The following is a 16,261-nucleotide window of genomic DNA, read 5'->3' as shown; positions in this document are numbered from 1 at the left end:
TGCACATTCACCACGCTATGAGATAATAACACAACGTTACCAGACAGAGTTGTTTTAGAGGGAAATTCATGCAAAACCGCTGATGTGCGTTGCCTTCAGGGACAGTTTTTTATCAAGCAGTCTCTGTATTTCCCTCTAAAACAACTCTGTCTGGTATCATAGCGTGGTGAATGTGCAGGTCACAACTTGTCCACCAGAGCGTTGTGGAGTTGTTGGATTGTGTATTTGATGAGTTTGATGAGGGAAACCAAGAAATCCCATGAACCTCCGTAGCGTAGCTCTGAGCAGCTCTGCTCCGCCGTTCTAAAAACAGCTTGCACCGACAATTAAAGGTAACAAACCTACTGCTATGACTATAGGGATTATGGCAATGGGCCAATTTGCCAAAATGTTGAACTATCCCTTTAACAAGTGTGGGCAACGTAGATTCATCCACATTACTGTAATATGAGACTCTTTTATAACCAAAAGCAAACTCCTCTGGGTCTCTTTGATTTATAATTCGAATAATATATTTTTATCAGATTATATTGCGTTTTACTTATACAGTTGTGTCTTTTGTCTTTTAATAGATTTATTTAATATACTTTTCTTTTTTTACATTTTATTTTAAAACGATGCTTTTACTCTGAAAGGCACCGGCCCTACTTCCGCTCTGTGCAACCATTTAATCCTTTCCCACAATGCTTTGTGTCCACGTCCCCTGCTTCCTGTTTATTGTGACCGTCTCCACCGGTACAAATTTTTTTTTTTTTTTTTAAACTGTTTTCTCCGCTGTGCCGCCGTTAAAGATCGGTGAGTAAACCGAAACCTCGAAGCGATTACCCGCCAAAAAAATAAAAACCCCGCGTTAGTGCCCGTTTCTCCCGCGGTTTGGGCTCTTTTACTGTGACAGTTGAAGGTTGAGGAGAAGAAGCAGAAGAAAATCCTCCTCCTCCTCTTGCTGCTTCCTCATCACTGACACCGAGCTGCGGCCGAGCCCCGGAACTCCGCTCGGAAAACACACTTTTTACACATTTACCTGCACAAATCAGACATTTAAAGACCAATTAAATGGTTTAAAACACGTTTCTGCACAAAACAATCGCGTGATAAATTCGGCGTTTACGTAAAACACCTAAACGCACCAGACGTGAAAGGAAAAATGTCATCTTTGAATTAATAATGGATGCCAGCCAGCCAGCCAGCGCCACCGGCAGGCAGGCAGGCAGGCAGGCAGGCAGGCAGCCGCCCCTCCGTCCGTCCGCGGGAAATAATCGCGGGATTACCGGAGAAATCTTTTCATTTATGTTGATTTTTTTGCACGTCGATTGCAAATGCAGATTATGCAATTTGATTGGATGCATCAAAGGTGGTGAAAATGGCGGAAAGTGTGTTGTAAAAAGGCTGCAACCAACCGACCGACTAACCAACCGCCTGTGTGTCTGTGTCACGTATATACTGTATATGTCGGTCCGGTAGGAAAGGAAAAACGACGGGTTTGTGAACGTGGTTCGGTAAAGAAAAGGAGATTTATTTATATATTTATTTATTTATATATTTGATTGATATCATCTGTTTCCTGCTCAACCCTCTCTGCTGCTTCGCTCCAGTCTCATATTGCATATCTATTATTATTATTTTATTGTGTAGCAGCCTGAACGTTTCATTAATTCTCTCCTCTGTACTGTGGTGGTCATCTGTCTGTGTTTATAATGATGAGCCGTGACGTCAGAGAGCCGTGACCTTATATGGGGAGCCGCGGTGTGTGACGTGTGACGTGTTCTCTGATGATGTCTAATGACAGATCGCCATCGCCGCCGGGTTGCCACAGTAACCAGGATGATAATGATGATATCCCTCCGTCCTCCATCTTTGGTGGCGATGATGATGTCACACGTATTGATTCTTTAGACATATTGATTGATTGATTGATTGATTGATTGATTGATTTTATTGTAATTGGTTCATTATTAGGATTAGTAATCAACTATCAGTCGGCGTGGCAACCGCGGCGCTCGCATCACCAGAGTGAAGTGTTCAGCTAGTAGCCTACACACGATGATGTCATCATAATCAAAGGTTTTGATCAGGAGTCGATCAGCGATTGATCAGTTTGTTTCAGAGCAGGAAACCAACATCCCATAATGACACATGACTTTCTTCTCTCCTCTCCCTCTCCCTCCTCCTCCTCCCTTCTTCCTCCTCTTCTCCTCTCCTGCTCCCTCCCCCTCCTCTTTTCTCCTCTTCTTCCTTTCTTCCTCCTCTCTTCCTCTCCTCCTCCTTATCTTTCTCTCTTCTTCCTTCTCCTCCTCCTCTTTCTCCTCTTCTTCCTCTCTTTCTCCTTCTCCTCTTCCTCCTCTCTTCCTCCTCTCTCCCTCCTCCTTCTCCTCTTTTCTTCCGCTCCTCTTCCTCCTTATCTTCCTCCTCCTCTCCTCTCTTCCTCCTCCTCCTCTCTTTCTCTCCTCCTCTCTTCTCTTCCTCCTCCTCTCTACCTCCTCCTCCTCTTCTCTTCTTCCTCCTCCTCTATTCCTCTCCCCCTCTCCTCCTCTCTTCCTTCTCTCCTCTTCTTCTCCTCCTCCTCCTTATTATCTTCCTCCTCCTTCCTTCTTCCCTCCTCATCCTATCTCCTCTCTTACTCATCCTCCTCCTCATCTCTTTATCTCCTCCTTCTCCTCCTCCTCCTCTTTCTCTCTTCCTCCTCTCTTCTCTTCCTCCTCTCCTCTCTTCTTCCTCCTCCTCCTCTTCTCTTCCTCTTCCTCCTCTCCCTCTTCCTTCCTCCTCCTCCTTCTCCTCTTCTCCTCCTCCTTCTCTTCCTCCTCTCTCCTCCCCCTCTTCAACCTCTCTCCTTCTCTTCCTCTCCTCCTCTTCTCCTCCTCCTCTCTTTTTCCTCTCCTCTTCCTCCTCTCTTTCTCTCTTCCTCTTTCTCCTCTCTTACCCTTCTCCTCCCTTCCTCCTCCTCCTCTCTTCCCCCTTCTCCTCCTCCTCTCCTCCTCCTCTTCCTCCCTTCTCCTCCTCTCCTCCTCCTCTCTCCTCCTCCTCCTCTCCTCCTCCTTTCCTCATCTTCCTCCTCCTTCCTCTCCTCTCTCCTCCTCTTCCTCCTCAGGCCTGTGGTGGCTGCTCCTCTGAAGTTCTTCTTCCTTCTTCCTTCCTCTCCTCTCCTCTCCTCTCCTCTCCTCTCCTCTCCTCCCCCTCTCTCTCTCTCCGCTGCAGCAGCAGTGATGGACGTGGAGGAGGCGGAGCTGACCGTGTCCGAGTCGGACGCGCTCGGCGCCGACTTCATCACGGTGGAGCTGGACACGCAGCCCATCGAGTACGTGGTGAAATGGGCCGAGGTCGGGTCCAAGTTCACCATCTCGTGCGTGAAGAAGGACTCGGACGACCCGTCGGACCTGGTCGCCGTCGCCGCGGGCGACCAGCTGAAGATCGAGACGGACGAGGCGGCGGCGGCGTTCTTCGCGCCGTACGAGGAGGTTTACCCGTGCGAGGTGGTGACGGAGCAGAGCGTGGAGATAAAGACGGACTCTGACGAGGAGGAGGAGGAGGAGGAGGAAGAGGAGGATGATGATGATGATACAGAAGAGGAAGAGGAGGAGGAGGAGGAGCACGAGGTCCTGGTGGCGGCCGGGAGCAGCCAGCTGGACGGCGTCGGCGGTGTCGGCGATGGCGACTCGGACCAGGCCGACTTCGAGCCGGACGAGCGTCAGTACCGATGCAGCTACTGCGGGAAGAGCTACAGCCACGCCTCCAGTCTCTACCGCCACCAGCAGACGCACACGGGGAAGAGTGGAGGAGGAGGAGGAGGAGGAGGAGGAGGAGGAGGAGGTGGGGCGGCGCCGACCAAACGGGCGCTGGAGCCGACGCATCAGGACGCGCGCTACACCTGCCCACACTGCGGGATGAGCTTCAAAGGCAGCAGGTCGGTAACCGAGGAAAAGTGCAGGAAAAACACAGTTTTTATTTGGACCTAACCAACTCGCGTATCCCTCCGCCCAGGGTTAGCGCCCGCCGATCAGCAGTTGGTTCGGTCCAAATAAAAACTGTGTTTTTCCTGCACTTTGAAGGGCTGGAAAAAATTATATTATGGTGAACAATGGAACTGTGTTTTTTTTTTTTTTCAGGTAAAACCTCTTTTAGGCCGTGAAAATAGGCCGTTTCTTTGGGTCTGTTCACAACACTGTATGTTGTAAATCTCTGGGCAGGGCTATTATGGGCTGGCGTTGCTAACGGGAGGAGTGCAGAGAGTCTTCTACTGCAATTAAAGTACTTAGGGGCTATTTGTAGATCATACAACCCCACTTTAAAAAAAATGCTACTATTCCTTTAAAGGGGGCGTATAAATAGTTATATCCCCCCCAAAAAAGCCTGGATATTGTAGGCTACAAATCCCTTCGAGACCGCTCTGCCAGACCGAGACATTGCGAGACCGAGACAAGATCAAGACCACAAAAAAGTAGTTCTCGAGACCGAGACCGGTCTCGCGAACTACAAGTCTAGCTCGGTGGAGGGATTTCACAAGAGAAAGTAGTCCCCAGTATTTGCTTCATGTGTCGTAATGTTACATAAGGATTACAATGTGCACATGTAACGGAAGGTCAGCAGCGCACTCACTCACTCACGCGTAAAAGGACGTGTGTGTGTGTGTTTTAATGGTGCAGCGGATCACTGTCTGTGGATTGGTTGATGGACATGAAATGATCAGGTATAATTATGTAACGTTACAACACGTGAAGCAAATAGAAAACCTAAGCGGAAGAGAAGCTCGCCTTAATTTCGGAAAATTTCCGAAAATTTTGGAGTCAGAATTATAAATATATGACCTTAACCTACTCAAAACATTGCGTTTAATGCTGAGAAATCAGCAGTTTCTCTCTATTTGTGTTCACTGAGCAGCTCATGTCTCTGCCCCGCCGATCTCAAAACAACATGCAATGATAATTAAAGGTAATGAACCTACTGCTATGACTATAGAGGGATTATCAGCCTACGTCACTGACGTTCTACTGCGCATGTCGCCTGCAGAAAGAGAGCAGCGAGAGCCGCGATCATGTCTTTTTGTGCTGTTAGTTGCACTAATTGTTTTGATAAAAATAACAAAACGCGCAAATTTTACAGAATACCGTCAACTAGCACCCCTTTCAAGGCAAACGAGAGAGAAAATAGTACATTGGCGATTAATGTCGAGCAATATAACGTGTTAGACACGTTGGTTTGAATGGTGATAAAGCTTAATGCTCACAGGCACAGCTGTAACGTTATAACTGCAGCGAATGAGTTGTGAAATGTTTACTACGACAGTGACTGAAGACGAGGTCACATTAATGGAAAGCAAGATTAATTCACGTTAAGCTATATTGTTTTAAATTACCGGTACATACTCAGCCATGCACGTAGCGTTACAGTTCGGGTCAGGATGCAGTTGTTCCAGACTTTAGACAGGTCCGTCCTCTTCCCTCGTCTCTGACCAGGCAGCACCTCAGTAGTTTTGTAATCGTGAGTGTTTTCCTGAACATGATTGTGTGTTAAATAACTGTAGGTAACGTTAGGGACGCACAGTGTTGTTTTTACCGATGACCGACGCCGTGCTGTGAGTGTCCGTGTCTTGTCCCGTGGCTGAGTTGCCGCGGTACAAACTCGATCCTCCATCCTGACGTTTTTTTTTTTTTTTTCCTGCCGTTATAAAACCTACAGTCTATGTATAAAACACACACTACATCAGTAGGTGATAAACTGTTGTGGTAGGCTGACAACATCGCTAGCTAACACCGCTTTGACTACACTAGATCCATAGAGGTAACCATGACAACCGGTTCTTTCTGCAGTCAGGTTGCGCACGCATCCTGACTTGTTGGTAAACAGATAATCCCTCTATAGGGATAGTGGTGATAGGAGAATTTGGCAAAATGTTGAACTATCCCTTTAAAGTTAGACTTTCATTTATGTCGGATCAATAAGTTGATCAGTTAATCAGTGTTTGATCAGATTCAGATTCACCGTCTGCAGCTGAAGGGGTTAATATCTGTAGGTTTTAATATTTCAAATACGACAGAATCAAAAAGGAGATGATGTCATATTTAAGCGGCTCCTGATTGGCTGTTGTTAACATGGAACTTTTATTGTGAAAATCTGCCGTAAGAACTTTAACAAAATGTAAAATTCAGGGGGATAAAGAACAAAACATATCAGACATTTAAACGTCATTGGTCCTTCTGAGGTACGGTGGCCTTTAAGTGTCAAAATTTACCAAGTGCCAACACATTTACAGCTCGGTACGGCAACACCAGCAGGACAAAAAAGAGACCGGAGCTGTGAATAAAACAGAACTGACTCGACTTAGATAACGAAATAAAACACATAAATATCTAAATCCAAATAAAATAAAACCATAATATTAGATAATATACAACCACCTTCGGAATAAAAGCAGTGCGTCTGATGTTGAATTTCAAAATTAAAGCCTCCATAACACAGTAATCTATAGATAATATCACTCTGTTTTTCCTCTGTAACTTTTACTTTCAGTCTCACACCTGCTCTTCTGTTTTCTGTGGCACCAGTAGGGGGCGCTTTTGTATTTCCTTTGACTCCCTCAGATTCAGGTTGAAGCTTCCTGCCAACTTTGACTTTTTTATTTCTCAGTTCAGCGTCGGAGGAAACGTTTCCTTTTATGGGTTTTTTAATAAAACAAACTCGTCTTCTCACATTTTTACTTCCTGCCACATGTGAATCCATCTCACCTGCTGTGATTTAGATGGGAACCAGTGTTTCCACTCACATAATTAGTTATTTTATTATAAGACTCAACAGTACAGTCAATTAATTTCCATTTCTGTTGCTTTATTTTAGATTTATTGGCCCATGCATCTTTTTTCTGTCACTTATTATTAAGAGCTGGTACGAGATGAATTTCTTTAATGATTTTCAAGTATAATTGTAACATCTTATGAACTTGTAAAAGCCTTTTCTTCTCAAAATGATACCAAATTTTAGATTTAACTATCTAACAAGCACAATATAGCAGGAACCTGCTGTGTTTTAAAAAAAAAAAAAGCTGACAGTGAGTGAGTGTCACGACTTCCTGTACCTGGCCCTTCAAATTAAAAGCCCTCTAGCCTTTCATACACAGTTCAGTCATATAGGTTTTTTTTAATTTTAGAAATTTGTTTATAGATTTTCAAGAGAAAAATAAAATAAAGAAGGGAGAGAGTGAGAGGGAAAGATAAATACATAGAAAAAAAAGCTCACAGCACATCTTGGATTACAGCGATATTGACAGAAGAAAGGAAACTTGGTAGCTTGTTACCAAAAGCCTCAGAAAAACACTGAAGAATACACTTCCAATATGAAGAATGAGGTTTACTACATGCCCAGAGGGAATGTGCTAGAGTCAGTCAAATAGATTTTGACTTAATTTTGGCGAATTTTGGCTCCAAATGTTTTTTAGTTTTTTATTCCTGCAACCAATGCAAAGGGGTTCCTAACATATTGTCATGTGTATTGTTTTGCCTCGTGCTGACGGACCACTTGTTTACACAGAGGCTTGTTTATGCCGTTACCTGCAGCGGCTGTCGTCCGTCTGCTGTCCGCCCAATTTCAGGTGAATGCAGCATGAAAAATACGATTGAGTTGCTTGTTGATATACAACCGCAACGCTAGATGGGAGGAATTCCTACACAATGTACCTTTAAAACTTCATTAGAATCTGAATCTAATTGAAACCGGTAGAAACACAGCTTCAATTGACCTATGGCTAAGCCACGCCCCCAAACGCGATGAGCCAATCACAGTGCGCATAGCTAGCCCATACACTCGGACATTCTCTGCTTCCACGTCCATTGAAATGCATTGCAGTTAGTCAGTTTTCATTAGTTTTTATATGTTTTTTCTTGACATTTTAAGTTTAAAATGGTCAAACGGTGTTCATGGGGTACATGCAACTCCCACACTAGGTATCCTGAGAGGATGGGCCACGGGGGGGATTTTTTTAACCCTTTCCCAAGCCACATCTCAACCGAGAGAAGTGTCTGCTCTGGATAAAGTTATGCAGTAGACCACAACACCAACTAAACGTGGATAAAATTAACAAGGATGTCTACATCTGTTCTAAGTTAAGTCAACAACGTATTTGAGGCAACATATTGTCAGAGATGTTTAGATGTTAGCCAGTATCACAACTAAGCATAAAGCCCGCTAGCTTAATGCTAACGTATAATGTAAAACTCCATAGACAGGCTAACAGAAATTAGCCTGTCGTTTTGGTGACTTCGAGATGATATTTAATCTTTCTGTCTCCAAAAATCATCGACTGCCTCCTGTGAAATGTCTCCTACTGTGACAGCTGTTGCCATAGCAACTGTCACCGAATGCTGACTGTTTGTCCGACTGATCTGATGTTTGTTTGTTTTTGTTTGTTTGTTTGTTTGTTTACCCGTCAGGATGCTGGGGAGCCACCTGCGGCTGCACGGGAAGCGGCGGATTCACCCCTGCAACATCTGCGGGAAGGAGTTCAACCACAGCTCCAGCCTGTCGCGCCACCGCCTCATCCACAAGAAAGGAAAAGGAATCCCCAAGGACGTCGGCCTGGGAGCCAACATGGCCGCCGCCGCGCTGCGCCACTCCTCGCACTCACACTCGCTGAAGGCCGGCGCCAAGAACAAGAAGACCAAGCGGCAGCAGCAGCAGCATCAGCACCAACAACATCAACATCAGCAGCAGCAGCATCATCAGCATCCGCAGCACGTGGCGACGGCCGCCATCATCCAGAGTCACGGCGGTGACAAGTTCTACGCCTGCCCGCAGTGCGACATGAGCTTCAGGACGTCGACGCAGCTGTCGAAGCATCAGGTGACTAGGGATGGGAATCGAAAACCAACTTGGATCAATTCTTGGAATCGTGTGCGTGTCTGCTTTAACGATTCCAGGGGTTAAAGTTCTCCGTCGCCACGACGGATTTCCGTCAATGAGAAAAAATGAGGGGAGAAAAAAAAGGCTCCACGTGTTTTTGTTGTGGTTTACTAACGCTGCTCTCAACCAATAAAACTAGCCAGGACCGTTGTATTAACTAGTGTTGCACCGATACCGATACTAGTATCGGTAGGGGGCCCGATACGGCACTAAAATGCTGGCATCGGTATCGACGAGTAAAACAAATGACGCACCGATGCCATTTACTGATATGAACGCTGCGCCTTGTGTCTTCTCTCGCCCGACACTCACTGCTGTGTGATCACACGTGTTCAGTGCATGCCAAGCCATGTAAGGATGTAAACAATTCAATTAATTGCAGTTAATCCTTTTCAAGGAGTTTTTTGTGAAATGTAAACAAGCAAAGCGACATAAAGTAGCGGGATCTCTATTTAAATGTGTGCGCACCGCACTGAGCAGCACACTGAGCACACACAGGGGAGAGAGGAGGTGAGAAGAGACAACAACACTGTTACCTGCTGTATATTGGCCTCAGCCTGTACACTCGCTAACACACAGACCAGTGTGTAACGAGTCAAAAAGCCGCCGTCACTGAGCTGCCAAACCGACGCGGGTCCGGTGTGTTTATCAAAGCTTGTTCGCCGTGCTCAGACACCGGTCGATTTGAGCTGCGTTCAGGCTGCTTTCACTCGTTACACACTGGTCTGTGGCCAGTAGCCTATACAGCAGGTAACAGTGTTGTCTCTTTTCACCTCCTCTCTCCGTGTGCGGTGCGCACACATGTAAATAGAGATCCCGCTACGTTATGTCGGCGCGGTCGCTACCGGAGCTTAATTAAAAAAAATTTTAAAAAGCGCTCGTTGCGGTGCAGCTGAGAGCAGCGGAGTTTCCTTTGCTGCAGCTGATCAGCTGACATGTGGTCAAGACGAAGCTACAGAGTAGACCTGTCACTGTCACAGGTGTCTCTCATCTCATCTCATTATGATAGGACTTCAACCTCAGAGCTCTGTCTTCAGACCTGTCCCTGAACATCACACATGGACAGCATGGAGCTGCCTGTGTGATTGGTTACTGAGTTTATTAATGTTTACATCAGGCTGCGTTCAACCAATCAGTTTATGCTACTGTTATTTATGTATATACAGTAATCATTAGTGTAGTGGCAGGAAAGACCATTTCATGTATCAAATCTATTGTGTTGGTCAAGTCAGAGGAAAAATGTTTGGGGTGTGTTTACTGTTCCTAAATGTAAAAATGCGTTACATTGGACCCTCAACATTATTTAAAGGTTAAATAACGTGTTACTTAAATATTTTTACCAGGTAGGCAATAAAAAAGTTCCACTGGATTATAGTATTAGAAGAAAAAAAGCTCTTATATATTTTTTTTTCCAAACTGTGTGGTATCGGAACGGTATCGGTATCGGCAGATACTGCACAGCCGGGAATCGGAATCGGTATCGGGGGCCAAAAAATGGTATCGGTGCAACACTAGTATTAACCTAGTGGTTCTCAACGGGGCGGTGGGGGGCGGCGCGAGCACAGGAGGGGAGGGTGGGGGTCAGCTCCTGGTCTGTAATTTCTCCCACTAATCAGTGAAGGAAAAAAGTAAGAGTGTGGGGGATATTTTTGGCACTATCTGGCAACCCTGGCCTGCCTGCACGTATGAGCCCGGTGACGTGACTGTCACTCGCTGGAGGCAGATACCGGTACGTACCGTAGTAGCGTTGGGTCTCCTGCCGCTGTTGACGTCGGCATGAGCGGACCTGTTGGTCTGTTGGTCCGCCGCCGCGGTCCAAGCGGACGTGGCGGCGCGCATTCGGTTTCGTTGTTTTTTTTTCCGTGCATGTCCGCGGTGCACCGCTGCACGGACAAACAGCAGAGGAAACGAGCCCTTGACTGGCTGGTCCAGACCCCTAGATTAAGATTGAGATTTGTTTTTGCTCCCCACTAGACCAGTTCTGAGGTCAGTTTAAGTTTCATACACTCCAGCCATTCTTGCCTTGTTGCCTTACAATGATAGGAACTTCAGTCAGTAGGCCTACTCAATGTTTTTTTTATCTGAAACAGAGTCGACCAGAATGAACACCAGAGTTCACCAGAATGCTTCATTTATGTGTTAAAATTAGGGCTGTCAAACGATTAATTTTTCTAATCGCGATTAATCGCATTTTTTCCATAGTTAACTCGCGATTAATCTCTATTAAAAATATTATATATGGCGCTTTGGACTTTCAACACTCCAAAGTGTTATAATCTCTAGACAAACAACTTTTAGACCAGACCTAGCAGGCCTAGTACCTAATCATAACACATGATGCATGAAACTCACACAGAATTGAAAGGAATTGCATCCAGTGGAAATTGCCCTTTACTTTGCTACACCTCTGCCTGGCCATGTGCATTTGTTGACAACAGAAGCCGTCAAAAAATCAATGGATGGAGCTGTGGATATATGTTAGACTGTGTATATTTGTGTAGCAACCAACTTGAAGGTGGCTTACCGCCACCTACTGGACTGGAGGTCCCACACTCCAGTCCTCCAGTCCAGCAGACAGAGGACAAAATGGGCCGCGATTAACAGCGATTAAAAAATTTAATCGCGTTAATTTTTTTAATTAATCGCATCGCGATTAACGCGTTAACTCTGACAGCCCTAGTTAAAATCACAATTTTTTTCTGGGGGGGAATGCCCCCAGACCCCCCTACAGGGATTTGGTGACTCACCTTTTTGACCACTTCAGAGCTTGCAGGCAGGTCTTGAAAAAGTCTTAAAAAGGTTTTAAAATTAACTTCAAGTTTCCTGTATACACCCTGCTACAGGTGACGCACGTGAAGGAGCTGCTGGACAACTACACGCCGGGGAAGGAGAACCTCGGCGAGACCTCGTCCGACCTCAAGATCCGCCTCAAGCTCTGCTCCCGCGACAAACCCAACTTCTACACGCTGTGCAAGAAGAACCGCCGCCGCCGAGGAGGAGGGGGAGGAGGAGGAGGGGGCCGCGCCGCCGCCAAACGGGGCTCCGCTAACGCCGCAGCCGCCGAGGAGGAAGAGGCTTTGTTGGCGGGCGTAGGAGGAGGAGACGAGGGCGTCGGAGGAATCGGAGGAGGCGTACGAGGAGGGACCGGTCGCCACGGCTGCAACCAGTGCGGGAAGCGGTTTAGCCACGCCTCTAGCTTAGCGCGGCATCAGCAGATTCACCGAGCGGCGGCGGACGGCGGCGGCGGCCATGTTGGGAGGGGGAAGATGCATCAGCAGCAGCAGCATCATCAGAAGCAGCAGCAACAGCAGCTTCACGCCAATAAATCGGGGCTCGTCCACGCCGCCGCCGCCGCCTCGGCCGCCGCCGCTAAGACGAAGACGTACACGTGCGCGGCGTGCAACAAGACCTTCATGCACTCGTCCAGCTTCTCCCGCCACAAGAAGGCGCACATGGAGGAGGAGCAGCGGGCGCGCGCCGCCGCCGCCGCCGCCAAGCGCCGGAAGAGACCGACGACGACGACGATCCTGGACGAGACCGCGCCGCTCGAGTCCGACTCGGAGTGACGTGACTTCGCCATCATCATCTCCTCTTCTTCCTCCCAAAAACCCCCAAAACGCTCCTCTCCTCTCTCCTCTCTCTGTCTTCTCTCTTGGACCGGTTTTGTCCGGAAAAAGTTCTGATTTTGGAAAAAGTTCTGGACCAGTTCTTTCTCTCTCCTCCCGGACCAGCAGAGCGACGGATTCTGAGCTCGCTGGCTCGCCAACTTGCTCGCTGGCTCGCGGTTTTCTGGCGGGAAACTGGACCGGGTTGATTGATTGATTGATTGATTCTCCTCTTTGGTGTAGATAGCAGCAAGGACATCCATATATGGTCGTATGGGCGTGACATCACATCGCATCACAGACCGATCGATAGCTACTCGCTCTTCTTCTTCAGGATGGGATTAGATTTAAAGTGTAACCCCGCCCCTTTCCCCAACCACCCACTAGCCCTGCCCCTTTTCCCGTAGCCCCGCCCCCTCTCCCCTGTAGCCCCGCCCACCCACTCCTCCATTATCGTCTGTTGTCACTCTCTTCTGCACTCCATTTCCCATCAGCCACCTGTCTACACACCTGTCTTCTACACATAATTTCCCATCAGCCCCCCCCAGGACAGCCAAGCATAAGCATCATCAAAGCAGCAGAGCATCATGGGAAACTGAGTGTCTACAGAAGACGGTTTACAACTACAACAACAGCTACAACAACTACAACAACAGTGGAAAAAAAACTGTAGATTCAGTTCACGTTTTGATTTCTGTTGTTGAAAAATCAAAGATCTGACGGATCAGACAGTTTTTTATGGAAGTTTATTAACGACAAAAGATTTGCGATTATCGGAGATGAATAAAATCACGAGTTCTGTGTTTATAGTTTTCTCTAAATTTAATGATTCATCAGAAAAACCCTGTTAAAAAAAACAAAAACTTTTTGTATAATTTTTTTATTTGTTTTTTATTATTTATTTTCTTATTTATCTTTCTTTTCTTGGCCCTGAATCTCCTACAAAGAGTTTAGAGTCGGGTATTTTCTTGAATTTAATCCTTAATTTCTTTGTTACAATGAAAAATAATAATTTCCCAATCAACGGATACAAGGATTTATTTTTATTTTTTATAAAAAAAATTTTATGTATTTCTTTTTGTTCTTTTTTTGTCGTTGATAAACCTCCGCTCTGATCTCATCTCGTTCCCGTCAGAGCAGCGACTCCTTCACTCGTCTCCATGTTGGTTTTCCTTCTTCTCCTCCTTTTTAGTCTACTTGCCAGCCCATAGGGCCCCATTGTGGACCCGGAAATGTTGAGTACCCCAAAGTTTTATGTTAGAAATAGATAGTATGGGTCCCCAGTATTCAGAAACTGCCGGATGCTAACTTATATATATTGGGAAATTAGCATAGCAGACATAATTAGCATACATTAGCATAATTGCTATGGGCAATATTTCAACAAAATTGACTTGGCTGATCTGGGCAATATTGGAGTGGTTTTAGTGGGTTATTGATGATGCTGAATCCATTTCTGACATTTTCAAAATTCAAAATGGCTGTCTAAACCGGAAGTGACCAGATTTTGAAATCCATCAAAATCGGCCCACTGGCGGTTAAAATCTGGTCACTTCCGGTTTAGACAGCCATTTTGAATTTTGAAAATGTCAGAAATGGATTCAGCATCATCAATAACCCCTAAAACCACTCCAATATTGCCCAGATCAGCCAAGTCAATTTTGTTGAAATATTGCCCATATAGACAATTATGCTAATTTATGCTAATTATGTCAATTATGCTAATTGCCCAATATATATATATAAGTTAGCATCCGGCAGTTTCTGAAAACTGGGGACCCATACTATCTATTTCTAACATAAAACTACTACTCAACATTTCCGGGTACTCATTGTTGGCAAGTAGATTATTTGTTTTTTGTTTTTTTGTTATTTTTTCTCCCCTCCCTCTATGCGGATGACTCCGCCCAGTTCCTTCCTGAGTGATTTCTAATTGGCTAAAGTTCTTATTGGCACAACGTTCTGATTGGTTAAACTGTGTTATTATTATTATTATTATAGCTTTGATTTTTTATTTTATTTTATTTTTTTGGAAAAGAAAAAAGGTTAAAATGTGAAATCCGAGCAGACGACGGCCGTTTCCTCCTCCACATTAATGTATGCATGAAGACTATTACTTGCAGCTATAGTCGGCCATATTTGTAGTTTTTTCAGCTGGGTGTGTTTGATGACCGATCTGCGGCGTCTGACGTTTGGGTTTCTCGTTTTAGCAGCAGCAGCAGCAGCAGCGGAGTGGTGGTGTCGGTGGTGGAGGTCGCCGGGGAAACTGCACTACTTATTTATGAATTTGGAAACAATGTTGTAATATATAAAATATAAATGGTATTTAAATGTGATTCACAAGTTTAAAAAAAAGGACAAAAAAAAGGACAAAAAAAAACCCCACACGGAAAAAATCCACAAAAAAAAATAAATAAAAAAATTTCAGGAGAGCGTCAAGACGGCCCCGAGCTGAGCTGCTCTCGTTACCGTAGCAACATCACCACCACCTTCATCGTTTAGCATCGTCATCACCATCATTCATCATCATCATCAGCAGCGGCAGCAGCAGCAGCGGCAGCGACAGACAGGAAAACACTCAGCAGACGTCCGGTTTTTCAAAGTAAAAGCCTCCAAATTGGGTTATTTGGGTTATTATTATAATTATTATATCAAAAAACACTCAAGCAGATGTTTGTCTGCAGCAACATCTGGACAGAAACCAGCCAGCTGTTCGCTCAGAGCTTCGAGACAATCGACAAGAGACCAGGCAGAGGGAAAAACAAACAAAAAAAAAAGAAAAACATTACAAAGTCTTCAGGAAATTATTTAAAAAATTCGGTTTTTAGGGGAAAAGGTCAGATAAGGTTTTTTTTTTGTGTGTGTGAAAACATCTGGACTGAGACAACATCTGGATTCAGACGCAACAAAGTCGAGACAAAGGTACAGAGGAGGTGAACGAGACAACATCTGGACGTAAATGTGTAAAAAAAACAAAAAAGAAACACACACACACACAATTTATTCATGAAAAAATCAAGCAGAGTGAATTCTGTGAACCAGATGTTTTGGTGATGTGATGTCACTGAGGCAACATCTGGACCAGAACGAGAAAAAAAATATAAAAAAATAAAAACACAATCGGTTTTATTTGACAAAAAGACACAAAAACCAGAGAATTATTAAAGAAAGAAAGAAGTTGTTTAACGTGGTGGTTTGTGACCCAGAAGACGTCAGAAGAACATCTGTCCAGCTGTTGGAACTTATCGACGCATCACATCGAATCACATCTGGACGTCTCGGACCAAAAAACGTGAACGAAGTACATCGAGTCGGATTCTCACCGTTTCTTTTATTTTTTTTCTTATTCTTTTTCTTATTCTACTTCTTCATATTCTTATTCTCCTCTTCCCCTGACAAGACGGACCAGAATTCACCAAAATAAAAGCTCCACATCTGGACGTCGGCTTCCTCCCCTCCTTTCCTTTCCTCCTCCCTTTCCTTTCCTCCTCGATGTGTGAATCAGATTGGACTTCATTTCTTAATTTATCAATGACCTATTTATAAGTGTGTGTAGGCGGCAGGTCGTCCGAGTCGCACTATAAAACTTCCCATAGAAACAAAAACTAAAACAAAAAAAAATGGACGCACTTGTTGCCCCGCCCCCCTCGGCCTCTCCAGCCCCGCCCCCTTTTGTTTTTGTTTTTTCCGGGGGCCTTCCTCTTCCTCCTCCTCCTGTCCACAGCAGAGTTTTTTTTGCATTTAGATCCATGTTGTGTTGCTTGTTTTCGTTT

General features: G+C 45.2%; 1 protein-coding gene across 1 annotated transcript; it reads left to right on the top strand.

Annotated features, from left to right (window-relative positions):
* Positions 1-3,179: 3,179 nt before the first annotated feature.
* Positions 3,180-12,498, top strand: LOC146973065 (uncharacterized). The gene is made up of 4 exons (XM_085799322.1): positions 3,180-3,765; positions 3,799-3,898; positions 8,415-8,823; positions 11,727-12,498. The coding sequence occupies exons 1-4, from the start codon at positions 3,201-3,203 to the stop codon at positions 12,447-12,449; spliced, it is 1,797 nt and encodes a 598-aa protein (XP_085655448.1). The 5' UTR covers positions 3,180-3,200; the 3' UTR covers positions 12,450-12,498.
* Positions 12,499-16,261: the final 3,763 nt, after the last annotated feature.

Source organism: Trachurus japonicus, chromosome 15 (assembly GCF_045865225.1).
Source record: "Trachurus japonicus isolate A0001 chromosome 15, Traja_1.0".
Classification (NCBI taxonomy): Eukaryota; Metazoa; Chordata; class Actinopteri; order Carangiformes; family Carangidae; genus Trachurus; species Trachurus japonicus.
This window is presented reverse-complemented; position numbering and strand designations above follow the sequence as displayed.